This window comes from Cryptomeria japonica, chromosome 7 (genome assembly GCF_030272615.1).
Source record: "Cryptomeria japonica chromosome 7, Sugi_1.0, whole genome shotgun sequence".
Taxonomy (NCBI): Eukaryota; Viridiplantae; Streptophyta; class Pinopsida; order Cupressales; family Cupressaceae; genus Cryptomeria; species Cryptomeria japonica.
The window spans coordinates 623,719,668-623,737,539 of record NC_081411.1 but is presented as its reverse complement, the minus strand read 5'-3'; the positions used below and the strand labels follow the sequence as shown (position 1 = coordinate 623,737,539).

The following is a 17,872-nucleotide window of genomic DNA, read 5'->3' as shown; positions in this document are numbered from 1 at the left end:
TGCCATCCCAATCTCTTGCTGCAAATCCAACCCCTGATGGTCTTGGGTTACCTTTTGAAATTGTCAAAATTTATTATATACCAACCCTTCCTCGATTTAGTCCACTCCACCACCTTCTCTTGATCATCCTCTGAAGTAACCCAAACATATCCATTAACAAGCCAATATATACACTAATTATTATGTATATCACAAACTTAAATAAATAAAAAAGTTATTTCAAACTAAATAGAAGCCCCACAAATTTAAAAAATAACTGATTCCAATCAACGAGCCAAAAGGAGTAAGACCCAAACACAACCCCAAGGACCCAAACCCGGAAACTTACCCGAAGTCGACTACCTAAGGAACTTAAACCATAGCGAGGGGTAAGAAAGGAAAATAAAATTGAATTGAAGCGTCCAAAGACTCCAAACACTTCCCGCGCGGGCTACTTCACTGCGGACATTGGACAAATTCTTTATACAGTTGGTAAGAAGCAACAGGGTAAGCAGAAGCAAATGGAGAATCGGAGCGACTTTTTCTCTTCTTTAATCAAGGCCACCAAAACCTATGTTGGCGACGATCCTCTTCTTCCCTGGCTGCAGTAAGCTTCAATTCTCTTTTCTATTTTTTAATTTATTCTATCGATTGTGCTCTGCAACGGTAAAGAATAGTAAATTCCTTTTTCCAAGTGTTGTGGGTTTGTTTATTTATTTATTTTAAAAAAAAGAGGCATACAGAAGATCAGGGAAGCTCTTCCTCCTGAAGCCGTCAATCAGAAATTACCTCGCTTTCTCGAGAAGTGCACAGAACATTTTCAAAATGACAGGCGTTACAGAAATGACTTGCGATATCTGCAACTCTGGATTCAAATGGTACCTTATTAAGTTAATTAATCGATTATTTTAACTTTTCATTTTAAAGGAAATATGCAATAGATTTTGGCATTCATAATTGTTTCAAAGTTTCAGATTTAATGAAATCCGCACCAGAACATCAAAGTGGGTTTTCTGATTTCACTGTGTGCATGTAATTTTCCAGTTGGAATATGTGCCCAATCGAGGAGAAGTTCTATCTGTTATGGAAAGACATAAGATTGGGCTGAAGCATGCACTTTATTACAAAGCCTATGCCCTCCACTATGAGAAATTGAAGAAATTTCCAGATGCTGAGGCCATGTACAAGCTGGGAATCCAGAGGTTTGCAATCCTACTAGTTTTTTTCTCTTTTCTTGGTAAATCTTAGGTATGGTTATGGGATGTCTATAATGTTTTAAGGGCCACCTTATTGTTATGTGTAATTGTAATCAGCTTTGGTTACGTTGATGTGGCCTAAGCCATCTGTTGTTCCAATAAAAAACGATATTACATACGAAAGTTTGTAACTGGTCAATGCTGCCACATGTTGGAAAAACCCTTCCCGCGCTCTGTTTTCTTCATAAATTCCCTAAATTTTCTTAAAGAAGGTTATTTAGTCTGTTCCGGTGCTGTACTCAATAGTCTGTCGCATCTTATTAAACTTATGATTATACGACTTCTTGCTCGGTGATTTTGAGGTGGCGAGGCTTAGGGGAGAAACTTTAACCTGGGATTATTAGGACACCCTCGTTGAAAGTTTGGATGTGAATTCATTCTTCAGCAGGAGGCAAGGGATCTTGATGAGTTGCAATTACACCTAATCATAGGGTGAATCACCCTGGTGCAAGAAATGGCAAAAGTCCACCAGTCTCACCTCTGCATACCTTTCAAGGTTTGCCCAAGGGTCTTGACCTTGGTTCTTCTGTGGATTTTTATCTGTATCTTCAGCCAGGTCTTAGTTTGTCGGACCGCCAATGATCATTTTTCTTTGCGTATTACATAGTCTAATGTTGGGGTCCCATGGAAGTTATTACCGGTCTTACTTTCAGTGGACAGCAGCCCTTTGGAAAATTTCTATTGGAGCTATAGAAAAATATAAATCTCCCATTGAAAAATTGGAGAGGCAATTATTTTTGCGCAGAACTGGGGTAGGCACAAAGGTGCTGAAAGTTTATTATGTGCTTTAGCTGTTTTACGGTTAATTTTTTTAATATTACTTCTAGTTTTAATTTATTTTTCCACAAAAAGCTTCCAAATTTGAATGAAGTCATAAAAGGATAAAATGAGGATGATGATGGGGATGTCTGCAATAAGCCTAGATGAGATGGTGTACGAATGCGAAGTGTTGGCATTGTGGACGTAATTGGCGAGGAGAATGAAAGTGTAAGGGATGCTTGGGTTGAGGTTGGAGATAATAATGCTTGCAACATTTTAAGGAAAGTGTCCATTGGAGTAGTAATCTTGGGTTGGGAAGAAGCCATACTAGAAGATGGAGAAGGGGAAGAAAACACATTATGCATTGGACGAGGAGGAATTGCAACATTATTATTTCTATGTACATGGAGAGGAGCAGGAACATATACAACCAGGGAATAGGAGAAGCAAAGATATAGATAGGGAAAGACACAAGAGAAGAGGAAGTATTTATAAGAAGAGAACTTAAAATCACTTGTGTAGTAGAAGAGGCAGTGTTTACAAGAAGAGAACTTAAAATCACTTGTAGTAGAAGAGGATGCTTAAGCATAACTCGAAATTGAGGCTTCTTTATCCCAATTCTTGCTTGCTTTAAGGATCAAGTTTTGGATGATAATCAACTTTTCTTTCCTCATTATCATTCTTGTTTTTATCAATATTACCCTTAACTCTTGCCATGGATTTTCCCCCTTCCCTTGATTCTTGGATGCTTGTCATTCCTTGAGTTGTTTGTGACTTTTGTTGTGAGCCTTTTATGCTCGCCCTTTTTACCACATTTAGTGGTATTGGATGGGAACATACTTATAAATTTTAAAGGAGTACTTTAAGGTTGCTCTAGGTAAATAGCAACTTAAATAGATGCTTGCAGTGTCACTTCTTTTTTATGAATAGTCTAGGAGAACCAATCCTTTTCTTGGCCTAACTCCTAGCTTAGTCTTGTGTTGTGGATCAATGGAACCTAGGTACTTTAATGCATTGTTCAGATGTGTTCAATTTGTTATTGGTTTACCTTTGTTTTTGCAACAATGTCTTGCCTTTGCTAGATATTAGGCTTGTAATAATAATCTTGAATTGTAATAACTATAGGTTGAGAAATTGTAGCTTCATGTAGAGCTTGATGAGAGGGCATAATCTCTTTTGGTGACATGATCATCCTCTATCTTGTTTGAGTTAAGGGTGTATAAAGAATGAAAGGTCACAACAACTACATGTGCTACAACTTCATCCTAAAGAACACAAAAGGTTAAGGGATTGGATGCAATCAAGATACAAAGATATGTTCACTTCATTGGTAAGTGGGCCTCTGCATTTCTAAGTAAATCTTTTAATTGATCTCGTCCCTAGCATTCCATTGCCAAATGAGCCATTATATAGGCAATTGCTTTTGTAGAATAATGAGATCAAGCAATAAATCAAGTAGCTATTCCAAAAGTGCTACATTTGGCAAGTGTCATCTTTTAAAATTCCAATTGTACTCACTAGAAATAAATATGGAGCAAGGCAATTCTGTATTGACAATTAGGTCCTAGTTAACATCACTATTAAGAACATTGCCCTTAAATATAGGGAGGCCTTGTTTGAATGATTGGTTATTGTTGATGTGTTTTTAGGCACGATCAAACACAGAATAAAATACCAAAGTATCTTATCCTCTCTTTGAGCAAAATCTTCCCAAATGCTAAATTGTGTGATCAATTGGAAGACTCCAAGGTTTCTATTGTCGGGTCTCAACTTGTGGATAAGCTCGATTGGTCAATGTGATTGCTGTTACTCCAAGGGGTCTTACGTACTTCTTAAGGGAGGGATATCTATCTTTCAAGGAATGCTTTTCAAATGATATGCCATATAGCTCTCTTACTTACCACTACTACTAGATGTTTAATAAAGAAAATGCAAAAGTTGAGGGTTGAGGGTTACTAAACTATGCTTGGGATGTTGAAAATTGTAGCTAGCTCGGATACCTAACTATTGAATTTTAATGTTGGCAATGACAATTAAAATTCCTATGTATTATCTCTCATGCAATCCAAACCACTTAGGGCTGGGCCCAAACACATGTAACGTGAAGGCAAATGATGTAACTTAGGGCTGGGATCAAATACATGTAACTTGTAATTATATCTTGCTATGAATATTGGGCAAGACCTATATATAATGTAACTTGTGGATAGGATAGACCCTATATAAATGTAACTTGTAAATGATTATTGGTTTGACCCTATATTGGGTGCCAACCTTAAGATTATTATGAATTCAATTAGCAAGGCGGACCTAAGGCTTCTAGGTTAGTTTGTCTCATATATATACAAAGTCATTTACAATCATCAAATATACAATCAAAAAATCATCCTCTCATGATCAGCGAATTACTTCTGCTCATCCACAGCGAATTTGTTCTTCTAATCAGCAAACTCATTCAAGGTTTCATCTAGGGCTGGCGAATACATCTCTTAGATCAGCGAATTGCTGCTATGGTTGGTGAATACATCTCTGAGATCAGCGAACTGCTGCTATGGCTGGCGAATCCACACACAAGGCTGCAAACTTGTTCTAAGGTCTGTGTGTCACCTTCAGACCTAACGAATATTTTGCATCAGATTGTGAATTTCTCAGATAAGTGTTGTTCATTCGGCTGTGTGCCCTAATTCGGGTTATCTGCTGATTATACCACTTCATGTGTGAAGTGATACCACTTCATGTGTGAAGTGAAGTTGTTAGACTTATACTGATGTCTGAGTTAATACAAATTTAGACTTTGTTGCTGGTTTTTTCACCTCCAAGAAGGAGGTTTTCCCAGGGTACTGCTGCGTTATGTGTGTTTCCTTTGTTATTTTCTGCTTACTGTTTTTCAGTTTGATCTTAAAATTAACATGGTATCAGAGTAGGTTCCTTCTATAAAGCCTAACAACTTGAAGGTAGATCTTGTATTACTTCTTTTGCAGGACTAGGGCTAGCATGAATCAACAACAAATCTGGACAATATACCTGCTGGCAAATTGAGGGCAACGATGGGATGATAGCAAGAATAAGATTTCAGGTGTTCTCATTCCTCTATTCTCAATTGTAGGGTCCACTTGGTTTGGAGATTTGCATCTGATTGCCTTATTGTTACTGGTGCCTTATCTAGTGCACAAAGTTCTCTTGCTGCTTAACTATTTCATTTGAGGGCACTTTCATATGTCGGTTTGTGCACTTGTTTTCAGATCTCAGTATTCCTTTAAGGGTTGCATAACTATCTTCCTAGGGTTTGTAACAATCACCCTAGTTCGAGCTTTGTTCTTGTGTTAAGAATTTCTTCTAATCCAGTTTGAATTTTTGAAGTTAGTTATGCCCTACTCTCTATTTTGAGTATGTTTATCTCTCAACCTACTTGATGTGGTTTGTAATGATCCGAATTGATGCATTGATCTAAATACATCCTTGGCACTTAAGACTTCAGCATGTGTATTCAGATATAAATCTAGGAGTATTATGATGGATATAACAACAAACACAAATAGGAAGATGAATAAATTTATAGGAGATTCAGAAACAGGGAACCTTAGTCATTGGTGTGGTAGGTATGTAAAGGTAAGATGTCTTAGTCATCCTATTTAATATCTATGCCCAATGATGACCTTACTATCTTCATATTATGATCTGATCCTTTATGATACTTGCTGCATAGTTCTGATGCACCGTATGCTATCTAAGTCTTAAAATGCTCAATAGTCTTGCTGCTCTGGAATTATATACTCTTATGGTGTGTCTCTTGATTTGCATCAAATCTTTTATGGGCTGTATCTTCTTTTCTATGAGTGTTTTATGTTTGGATAAGGTTGTCATGTAGGGTTGTGACTGTGCAACTCTTGGTTCTCATCAACTCTTCGTAAAGCTCTCATGATCTTTGTTATCCTTTTATTATAACCTTGCTTTGCTCTTCTTGTGTAGAGGATTGCCCTTAGCTCTAATGCATTTTCTGTCATGTCTTTCACCATCCTCACATAATATTCATTGTGATATTATCTCTTCAATTTGAGCATACTACCTATTACATTCTTTGAAGTAAGTATTCTCTTGATGATGAAACCTAAGATGAATGAGGTATCTAACTTATTGAAGTTGTCTTTTGATCATACGCTTGTGCTCAAGTACAATGTGTTTCCTTTTGAGTGGTTGATACTCATATTTGATTTTACGCATTGGTTGGAAAGACAATTTGACTTATATACCTTGCTTATGGATTTTGTAAAATGTTTTCTAAAGTCATACACTTGCCTTAGTTTTCTGATATAGCTAACTCTCTGTTATTCAACTATGGAAAACAATTTTAGAATGTTGTGTAGCTTTACACTATGGTTGAAGTTGATCATAGACTGGCAATATCCTTTTGAGCAATCTTGGCATATGTTGTCAATGGTGGAAGTCTAGTCAATAAAGAGATAAGTTACTTTACATGTTAATTCATTCTATTGGGATATTTAATCATGTTGATACTTCTCTTCAAGAGATTCTTGAATTACCATGCCTACAAGCTTAAGAAGGAGCTTGGTTTCTTCAATTGAAGGTATGGCTTGATCATAATGATTGTGCTATGGGTCCATTTCGTTAAAGTGAAGTAACGAAAATATTGGCATTTCTCATCTTTGATTTATGGCTGCCTTCCTTGATTGAATTTTATATTATGCAATCTTCATGAGATTTGATTATCACAATTTTATATTAAGAATCAAGAGGGAGTTCCATATGGAAGTTTTTGAAAATATGAAGCTAGATGTGTAGCTCATAGTTAGAAGGAAACATTTGCTCTTGCTGCTAGATATATTAATATTAGAACCATTATAGCTAATGCTGCAGGCTGAAAGTTAGATATAAAGACTGTTTTCTTAATGTTGTCTATATTGAATAACTAGAAGGTTATGAGAATCAAGATAGAGAATCTCATGTGTGTAGATTAAAGAAAATCTCTTTACGACCTCAAGCAAGCTTCTTGAGCTTGGTATGAGAAGATTGACAAGTATTTGATTAGTTTGGGATCTTGCAAGAATGATGCTGATTCTAATCTTCACTTTAAAAGTATTCAATAGTGAACTGCTAATTTTGTTTTTTATATATATGTGAATGATTTATTTCTAACTGTTGGAGATAGTTTCATCATTAGATGTAAGAAAGAATTAGCCACTGAATTTGGAATGAAGGATCTAGGCTTAATGCATTACTGTCTAGGACTAGAAGTATGGCAAAGATCTTATCCTTAGTCAAGAAAATATGCCATTGATACGATGGATTGTAAATCTATGTCTACTCCTATGGAAACTAACTTAAAGAAGTTGAGTATTTCTGCAGCTAATTCTGATTTTGTAGATCCTTCAGAGTACAGGCAGTTGATTGGATCCTTGATGTATCTAGTTAGCACTAGACCAAATATTTGCTATGCCTTCATGAACCAGCCAAAGCATGTTCACTTGGTGGCAGCCAAACACATCTTGAGATACTTGCGTGGAACAGTTGGCTATGGGCTGAAGTATCCAATCAACACAGTGATCAATTTGGAAGGCTCCTCTGATTCTGATTAGGCTGGAAGTGTTATTGACAGGAAAAGCACTTCAGGAATTTGTTTCAGCTTGGGTTTTGCTATGATCTCTTGGGCCAGTAGGAAACAGTCCTCAGTTGCATTGAGTACTGCAGAAGCTGAATACATTGCTTCAAGTGTGGCAACTAGAGAAGCAGTTTGGCTTCGCAAACTTCTTGTTGGGTTGTTTGGACAACCTTGGGAATCCACTGTTATTTATTGTGATAATCAGAGTTGTATTAAAATGTCTAATAATCCCGTGTTTCATGACAGGTCAGAACACGTAGAAACTCATTATCACTATGTTCGTGATATGGCACAAAGAGGTGCCATCCAGCTGAAATATATCAGCACTAATGAACAAGTTTCAGATGTTCTCACCAAGCCTCTAGCTCAAGTGAAGTTTGAGTACTTAAGAGAGAAGCTTGGAATTGTGGAGAACACAACATTGATTGAGAGGGAGTCTCAATCTTAGTGATGCAATTTAGTTTGCATCTTCCACCCTCTGCGGGCAATGCAAGGTGGAGTCACCCTCTACGGGCAATGCAAAGTGATATTGTATCCTTCTCTGGGAGAAGGTTGAGGTGTAAGACCTCTTCCACCCTCTGCGGGCAATGCAAGGTGGATCCATCCTCTGCGGGCAATGCAAGATGGACATCATGAAATGAGTTCATGATATTTATGTGTTTTATTGCAGGTATACTCTATGGAGCTTATACATTCATCCTTGTGGGCAATGCAAGATGAAGGTCATGAATGGATCATGACAAGTGGCAGCTATCCTCCCTAGCTAAGAGGGAGTGTTGAAAATTGTGGCTAGCTCGGATACCTAACTATTGAATTTTAATGTTGTCAATGACAATTAAAATTCCTATGTATTATCTCTCATTCAATCCGAACCACTTAGGGTTGGGCCCAAACACATGTAACGTGAAGGCAAATGATGTAACTTAGGGCTGGGATTTGTTGGTGTCTGTTTTCTCATCTACCAAACATTAGGATAGGATACCCGAAGGTATTCTATCCTCTCCTGAAAAATCACTACTGATTCCAAGGTCTATATGTGCGAACAAGCGACTTTGGTGGAATAGCTTCTTGGGTAGTGTATGCTGAAATTTTCAAGGGGGACTTACGTTTGACAAGTATTCTTAAACTGCTGGACTTAGATGGATTTAGCAATTTTAGGCTCTTCTTTTTTGGGGAATTTTCTGGGATTTAGACTTTCAAAAGAAAGGGAAAAGGATAGGGTTTAGGAAGGCTAATCTAATCCTACGAATTCTGGAGACGGTATCAACTGGATGCTTTTGAGAAACCAAACCTTGCTTCGCCACACTAGGGACAACTACACAAGGCCGGTGCAATCTTCAATGGGTTGTGCTTATGATCGAGATGTTGGGATGCACAGGGGATGGGCTCAGACTAACTTTGCACGGTAGAATGGACATCATCCATTTACCAAAAGTATGAGCGGAAATACACCATCAATTGATACTTATCAAATCCTTCATTCAAATTAACAACAATGAAAACAAATCTAGATTAATTTTAACTAAGTGTTGAGGCAATTGAAACCATGCAAATCATTCAAATAATAGAGATTACAAAGCAGCGCACATGCAATATATTATCTGGAAATGACCTTAAGCAACAATACATCAAAAATGAGGGGAGGCAACCTTATATAGTTTCTCAAAAATAATTGAATGGTCGAGATCAAACAGTGATCAAGGGCCAAGATTGAAAGTCCTAAACCCTAATTAGGGTTTCTCGAAATACTATCAGTTCAAGCAAATGAAAGAGTGACAAGTGGCGTAGCTGCTAATTTTACTGAGGTGAGTGGCCACTTTCCTCTTTTAGAGATTCAACGTATCTGGACACCACGAGCTTGACCTCCTCCATGGTGACACTTGGCAAACTGCCAATCTGGAAGTCGACGAGATCCACATCGTCGGCGCACGTAGCAAGGATGCCTTCCCACTCTACTGCCTGGGTGAGGAAGTTGTCATCGATGGAGAGGAAGTTTGCAATCTTAGAAAGATCACCTTTGTCAATCATCCCTGAATCTCGGAAAAAGCTTGTCTGAATCCTGGCTCTTAGGTTCTCTGCTTGTAAATGCTTCTCCCTTAGGCTTTCCTTCTGCCAGATCTCTGACGCCACCCGGAATACCTTGCCCAGGATCTCTCTAACCCTTGCCTCTGTCTCAAAACACTTGATCTCGGATTTCTTCAGGACTTCGATCCGAGTGACCAGAGCGTAATACCACGTGCCGAAGTCGTACCTGTCTCCTGTCTGTATGATGCCTGCATCCACTAAGCTCTTCTTTGACATGCCTCGGATAACCTTTAGGTGAGGGAGTATTTCATTCTGAATTTCATCCACTTCTTCCCAATTGGATGATAGATCCTGGATACGATCAATCAAAAAAGAAGTTGCCTCATGCGCTGATACTAAGTTTTCTACCAGGGTGTCAGCACGTATCACAACATCTGAAATTCACTCCTTTTCTTGAGTGTACGATCCCTTCATCTCATCATAGTCCTTCATTGATCCCTGCTGAAGAGGCTGTGGTGGAGTAGCTGGGACTTCATGGTTGAGTGGGCTGGTAAGATGGAGAACATACTTCCTCCATTGTTGGTTTTCTTCCTCCACTTTCTTTCTCTTTTCTTTCTCATGAGCCAGCCTTGTCTTTAGAACATTACAGGAGTCGTCAAAATATTGGATCTCCTGGTCCCGGGTAGGCTTACCCATCTCTATGGTGGTGATCTTGTAGTCATCCGCAGTGACATTGTCCCTAGTCTTCCCTTCTTTGGGCATTGCTATTTGGACTGTCCTGAATCCGGCACTGTCTCTCTGAAACAAGGAGAACTTCTTGGCTGGCTTGGGTGGTTTAGCTGCAGTGGGCTCATTCACCTTCTCCAGGAATGTTGCGGTAGCCTCCTCGGTTGAGTGGACATCTTTGGGAACCTTGGCCTTTATTCTTGCTCTCAGCCAATCAGGAATGGTTGATTGTTCTAGAGTATTCCGATCAAACTCATCGTCTGCTTCTCCTGGGTTCGTTGGTATGTCATCCAAGAAAATTATAGGAGCTTCATCCTGTCCTCTCTCTGGAGTTCGGAAGACCTTCTCCACCACCTCCTCAGCTGGCTAAGAAAGAACTCTTACTTCATCATCACTCACATAGATATTTATCTCTTGTTCCCCAATTGTACTCTGACCAGGCGCAATGGAAGCAACACTTAGGATGGAGTGACTTTTGCTGGATTCTCTTCTTTCACCTACAACCCTTCTCCCTGTGCACTTTGTGGAGCTTCCACCCAACTCTTTTCTCTTTCGAGATCCAACACTTTCCGGATTCCGAACATCACCGGCGGAGGTACAAGGGTGGACGGACAGAGTATCATCCACTCCCATTAATTCATAAGTTAGAACCATACCTTTGGCCTTCAACTGTTTTGTCTTTTCAGATGCCCACCACCTTGAGTATTCAACTACTGACCTCATGAGGTCTGCTAGGTCTGATTTTTCTCCCTCTGTCCAATCTATCAAGACCAAAGGTTCATTCTTCATCTTCTCAAAACTTGGCTGCTGAAGTTCTAGGCTTTCTTCCACCTGATCGGCAACTTTGAACACCTTCGTTGCTCTCACCATACTTAGAGGAATTCTTGACCAGAACCTCTTCCGGATCTCGAAACTATCGGCTGCATTAGCCCAGTAGTCTTCCAGATCTAGTCTGTGCTCAAACGTTGTCCCTTCGATCTTCTTTATCCTCTGGAATGGATCGAAATCTTTTCTTGCCTTGTATTGGTAAAAGGGATACCAGGTCAGCTCTTTCTCAACGGTAGCTGCAGCTTGTGATGATGGACATGTTTCCAGCCCATTACCAATTGTAAGTGAGGATGTGCCTGCCTTCTTCTGCTTATCCCTTTGAATCACTATATACTCCTCCAATTGTCTCACAACCTCGAGCAACACCACTCAGTTGGTTGGGTAAGCTGGAAGCTTGTATGGGGGACCAGAGAATCCCTGAATCCAGAGGTAAGTGAACTTTGGATGTTGGATGTACCAACACCCGAACCGACCGATGAAGTCCATAGACTCTTGAGAGAGTCTCTGGTGCAGTCCACCTTGAAGGGTTCGAGTAATGTGCATCAGGAAGGCATCATTCACCCTTTTGAAATGGAACTTTTCCTTCATATGGAGCTGGGGATAGCAATCATATACTGGGAATTGGTTCTCCTTGTTCCCAACTTCTCCTCTGCAAGTGAGACCTCTGCACCTGTAGGTCCTGGCTAAAGAATAGAACAAGTAAGAACTCATGAAGAAAGTCCTGTTTGCCTCCAGATTCCTTAGCTGGTTGTCTAAACTGTCGCTGATCATTGGGCCCAGTCTATCATTTTTACTCCATTGATTATTTCATTAATGAAATAATACATCCAGGGTTCGAATGGAGCTCCCTGAGGATTTCCTATTATTCTATTGAGCAAGACGATCAGGTCCCCAATGTCCTCCTTGAAGTATGCTCGTACTAGGCTCTTTCTCTGGAGTTTAGAGGCACCCTTCCTCGGCTTTTCTAACCAGGAATGATTAACTATGGCATCATATTCTTCCAGGTGATCATGGTACAGACTGTCAGCTTCATCCTTGGTCATATATACTGTGTTGTGGTACTCAGGGATCTTGAAGGCCTCTCTGATGGCCTCATCGCTGACATTTGCCAACACTCTTCCATCAGGTGCAACAATATCCTTACTGATGGGGTTGTAGTGTTTGGCACATTCAACTACCAGTTCATTGCACTGCATGGTGGGGAGGAAACCGGCAGCGTGCACGATACCACTCTTCATCATTTTCCGCGCAATGGTGGTAGGCACAAGGTTGTCCAGACCAAACATTCGCTTCTTAAACTCCCTCAGATTGATGTGTCCGAGGTTGGTGTCGCTGATGTTCTTCCACTTGGAAGTCATCCTCGACTCAGGAGGAGCATCTTTATCTACTTGGAACTTCATGGTGCTCAAGACCTGCAGATAAATGATAAAAACTTTAAGTTAGAAAAAATTCTGCAGAATTTCGAAAAAAAAATAACGGGGCCGCGAAATGGCTAAGTGTTGGAAAATTTTCCATTTTTTCCACTCTCATACTTAGCCATAAAAATTGAATTTTCACCTCCAGACCCTCAACCTTGAAGTTGGTTGAAGTCACCATCAAGTGTTAAAACTTTCGAAAATTTTCATACTTAGACAAAAAAATTGAATTTTCACCTCTAGACCCTCAACCTTGAAGCTGGTTGAAGTCACCATCAAGTGTTTAAAACTTTCGAAAATTTTCATACTTAGCCAAAAAAAGTTGAATTTTCACCTTCAGACCCTCAGCCTTGAAGCTGGTTGAAGTCCCCATCAAGTGTTAAAACTTTCGAAATTTTTTTATACTTAGACAAAAAAGTTGAATTTTCACCTCCAGACCCTCAGCCTTGAAGCTGGTTGACGTCCCCATCAAGTGTTAAAACTTTCGAATTTTTTTTTATACTTAGCCAAAAAAGTTGAATTTTCACCTCCAGACCCTCAGCCTTGAAGCTGGTTGAAGTCACCATCAAGTGTTAAAACTTTCGAAAATTTTCATACTTAGCCAAAAAATTTGAATTTTCACCTCCAGACCCTCAGCCTTGAAGCTGGTTGAAGTCCCCATCAAGTGTTAAAACTTTTGAAATTTTTTTATACTTAAACAAAAAAGTTGAATTTTCTTTCTCCAAAATCATTTATTAAATTCTAGAAAAATATCCAGAAAATTCACAATTTTAATTTTACCTCTGACTTGGCTAGGCTTTTCTCTAAAATATTGAGAAAATTCAGAAAAGATGCCTTTCTCTAGAAATCTGTAAGCCTTTTGCCAAAATATTATCCGACTTCCAGCAATATCTAGAATTTCCTCCAGATGATCTTCAAACTGACATACTTTACTAAGCTCTCCTTAGTAATTTTGAACTTCTTGGTGTAATAATGAATTTGATAATGAAGTATTTGTAGACAAGTTTTAAGAAAAACCCCTAAAATCATCCAACTCATACTTTCCATTTTGATTTAAGTTCGAAGATATTCATTAATCCTCCAATATTCCCTTTCAAAAAAAAACTTTCCATTTTGAATTAATATCTTAATAAAAATTTAATATTCCCTCAATATTCTCAAAAAAACATTCCATTTTGGATTTATTTTGAGGATTTTTTTTTTTATTTAGATATTTCTTCATTTTGAATTTAATTTTGAAATCTTTGTGGATTTTGTGACATCATGTTGACTTTGTTTGACCTTCCATGTGTAGGTTGATTTTCTGAATTTTATTTCTATCTTTTTCAAATTTTGGCGAATTTAGCCAACCTCTCCGAGGTATGGCAGACTTTGTCTAGAACTCCTTCGTGGCTTCCTTCATGGCTGGGCGGACTTTGGAGTTACCTCCTTCATGGCCTCTTTTATGCCTTGGGCGGACTTTAAGTCTTGCACCTCCATGGTCTCCTAAGGTGGGCGGACTTTAGGCCTAGCGCCTTCATGGTCTCCATCAAACTTGGGCGGACGTCAAGCTCACCTCCTTTATGGCTCTTAAGCCTTGTGCGGACTTTAACCCATGCTCCTCCTTGGTCTCCTTTACCTTGGGTAGACTTTAAGCCATGCTCCTCCTTGGTCTCCTTTATGGCTGGGCGGACTTTGACCTTGCCTCCTTCATATCCTCTTCATGGCTGGGCGGACTTTAGAGTAGCCTCCTACGTGACCTCTTCATGGCTGGGCGGACTATATATGAAATATAACATTTAAGTATAAGTGGTATTTCAATATGTCTTTTCTCTTTCTTATATTTTAAGTTATATTTCATATATATTGTCAGGATGTTTGAGAGTGGTTTCGGGCCTCTAGGACTAATAATGCAAAATCTAGTTTTTGGAGGATTCTCCAATTTTCCAGACTTAGTCAAATTTCAGGATCAGGATGACATTCCAGACTTAGCCAAATTTCAGGACATTTGAGGATCAGGATGATTTTTCGAGCTGATTATCCTTTGAAGGTGCCATGACCCCCTAAAATATAGGAACTTAGCTTTTTGGGTCAAAACTTGAAAATTTTGGATCGTGGTCGAAGTAGGTCAATAGTACAAGTGTAAACCCTAGGTTTGCATCCCGAAAAAGCAAAAAGCCTAAAATCTAGGGATTTAGCTTTTTTAGATCAAAACTTGGAATTTTCGAGTTCCGATCGAAGCTGGCCAGTAGTACAAGTGTAAACCCTAGGTTTGCATCCCGGAAAAAGCAAAAAGCCTAAAATCTAGGGATTTGGCTTTTTTAGATCAAAACTTGGAATTTTCGAGTTCCGATTGAAGCTGGTCGATGGTGCAAGTGCAAACCCTAGGTTTGCATTCCGAAAAAGCAAAAAGCAGACATCCCTAAAAAATAGGGAAAACTTTCTAAAAATAGCCATACCGGGGATCGGGCTAAAAAGGCCAAAAACAAAACTTCCTAAAAAATAGGAAAAACAAAAAAGCAAACTTTCTAAAAATAGAAAGTTGTCCAAATTCGTCCAAATCAATTGCGATCTTCGTCCTTTGGCCTCTCTAAGCACTCTGGTGGTGTTCGCATTTCGGAATCACATAACTTGCAAAAACTAACTTTCAATCGTTAAGGCTTGAAATGCTCTGAACTAGACAAGGCTTGGTGAAACTGCAGCAAAAGGTCACAGGACACTAACAAAATCCTAGAAAGCAGGAAAAGAGAGGGTCCCCATTTACAATGGGGCGATGTGTGGAAAAGGTCACAACAGGATCAAATACATGTAACTTGTAATTATATCTTGCTATGAATATTGGGCAAGACCTATATATAATGTAACTTGTGGATAGGACAGGTCCTCTATAAATGTAACTTGTAAATGACCCTATATTGGGCGCCAACCTTAAGATTATTATGAATTCAATTAGCAAGGCTGACCCAAGGCTTCTAGGTTAGTTTGTCTCATATATATACAAAGTCATTTACAAGCATCAAATATACAATCAGAAAATCATTCTCTCATGATCAACAAATTACTTTTGCTCATCCACAGCGAATTTGTTCTTCTAATCAGCAAACTCATTCAAGGTTTCATCTAGGGATGGCGAATACATCTCTGAGATCAGCAAACTGCTGCTATGGCTGGTGAATACATCTTTGAGATCAGCGAACTGCTAGGGCTGGCGAATCCACACACAGGGCTGCAAACTTGTTCTAAGGGCTGTGTGTCACCTTTAGACCTAGCGAATATTTTGCATCAGATTGTGAATTTCTCAGATAAGTGTTGTTCATTCTGCTGTGTGCCCTAATTCGGGTTATTTGCTGATTATACCACTTCATGTGTGAAGTGAAGTTGTAAGACTTATACTGATGTTTGAGTTAATACAAATTTAGACTTTGTTGCTGGGTTTTTCACCTCCAAGAGGGAGGTTTTCCCAGGGTATTGTTGCGTTATGTGTGTTTCCTTTGCTATTTTCTGCTTACTGTTTTCAGTCTGATCTTAAAATTAACATGCAAGGATGAAGGATGACTTTTAGTGAAACTTCACTAGTCTTTGCTTTGACATACAAGATCAAATCCACAAAGACTAATGCAACGTTCTAAGGAAATTAAATGAATTTTCAAATTATTATCAAGCCCAAACACCATTAATTGAATGCATATCAATGATTGAATAACAATTGAACTTAAGCACATTCAAGGATTCCAATTGACCACACAAGGTGAATTTTCAATCAACAAACTGCTAGTGGTATGGATTAGGAGTTTCACCATGAATCATACACACCATTCTATCATTGAACTTAGGTACTTAAACAAAATTTAAAGCTTGAATTGAGAAGATGAATAACCATGCAAATGCTTCAAAGATTGAATAGAAACACCACACTTCAATGTTTTTTATTAATCCAGTAGCAAAATTGCAACAATTCTTCAAGTGTCTCTTCTTAGTTACAAATGAAAAATGGCAGCTTATATAAAGCTCCAATAGAATGAAGGGCCAAGATTATTCTAAAATCAAAGGCCAAGATTAAACCACTTAAGCCCTAATTAGGGTTTCCAACAAATTTTAGTAAATACTAAGCGATAGAAGTGGAGCATTATCTTCATTACTAACAACGAAGGGCAAGAACCAATGAGAAATTTGGATGACAACTAATTATCCAGCAAATTGTCCTCTAGATCCTTGTTTTCCTTATCCCTTTCTCTGATTTCAAATGCAATGAATTTGGACATAATTAACTCAAGTTCTTTTGTGGTTACTCTTGGCAAAGCGTCTAGCCGTAGATCTACCATGTCCAACTGATCAGAATAGGCTTCAAGATTTTTCTTCGACTTTGTTTGTCTTCTTTGGAATTGACTTATGAAGATCATGAATGTAAGAATATCATTCAACTGGCTTTCTGGAACAGACTCCAACCCCTGGAAGTAGACACCCTTTACCTTTTTCTTTAACTCTTCAAGATCCATACCATCTTCTTCATTCATTTCCCGTCCTAACAACTCCTCCAATGATACAAGGATCTTTAATTGAATTCTTTTAACTAATTCCTCCATCCTTTCACACTCTCCTTTCACCTTATCAAGTGTTGTCTTTATCATCATCAAAGAGTTATTGCAATGATGGAAGTCATAAATGTTACCTTCCTCAATTACACCTTCTTGTATCAATACTTGAATAGGAATATATTGCAACACTTTGAGACTAACAATCATCTTATCTTTTGCCATTGGGGAGTCTTCCCATTGATTTTCCATGCTTTAGAGTCTCCCCTGAACACTATCACCTCATTATATATTCTTACCACCTCCTATACAAATTCTTCTGCTTGCTTTGAGATGTTTTCTATCCATCTCTTTAATCCTTGGTTTGAGTTTCTCATTGCTTGAAGGCTCTCAAATGACTCTTGGGAGATGGAAGGAGGTGGAACAAATGTTTCATATTCCTGCCTGATTGGCTTCACTAGCCTTGGTATGTATTCCTTCAGTCTTGCATTTTCTGCTTCTACCTTGTCTTTATTTTCTTTTTCTCTATGGAGCCTTTGTCGGATTGATGTGAAAGTATCACCCAATGCTTGAAATTCTTGTTCTTCAGTTGTGTGGCCAATGTTGATTGTTTGGAACTCATACTCCATGGCGGTGATTTCTTCTCTTGGCTTGTCAATAGTAGGGACTGCTACTTGTAGCATGCGTGATCCTGAATCATCTCTAGAGATGTGGGAGAACTTCTTTGCCTTCTTTTGTTCTTTAGCTTGATTGATC

At 38.7% G+C, this 17,872-nt stretch overlaps 1 protein-coding gene across 3 annotated transcripts in view; it reads left to right on the top strand.

Moving 5' to 3' along the window:
• The first annotated feature begins 404 nt into the window (after positions 1-404).
• The window catches only part of LOC131069232 (uncharacterized), a 55,348-nt gene continuing 37,880 nt past the window's right edge, over positions 405-17,872 (top strand). The window contains exons 1-3 of one of the 3 annotated variants that reach the window (XM_058004593.1): positions 405-586; positions 713-857; positions 1,024-1,181. In XM_058004593.1, the coding sequence (XP_057860576.1) occupies positions 501-586; positions 713-857; positions 1,024-1,181 (389 nt within the window). In that variant the 5' untranslated portion in view covers positions 405-500. The remainder of the gene's footprint in view (positions 587-712; positions 858-1,023; positions 1,182-17,872) is intronic. The other 2 variants (XM_058004594.1, XM_058004595.1) reach the window with 2 other exon arrangements.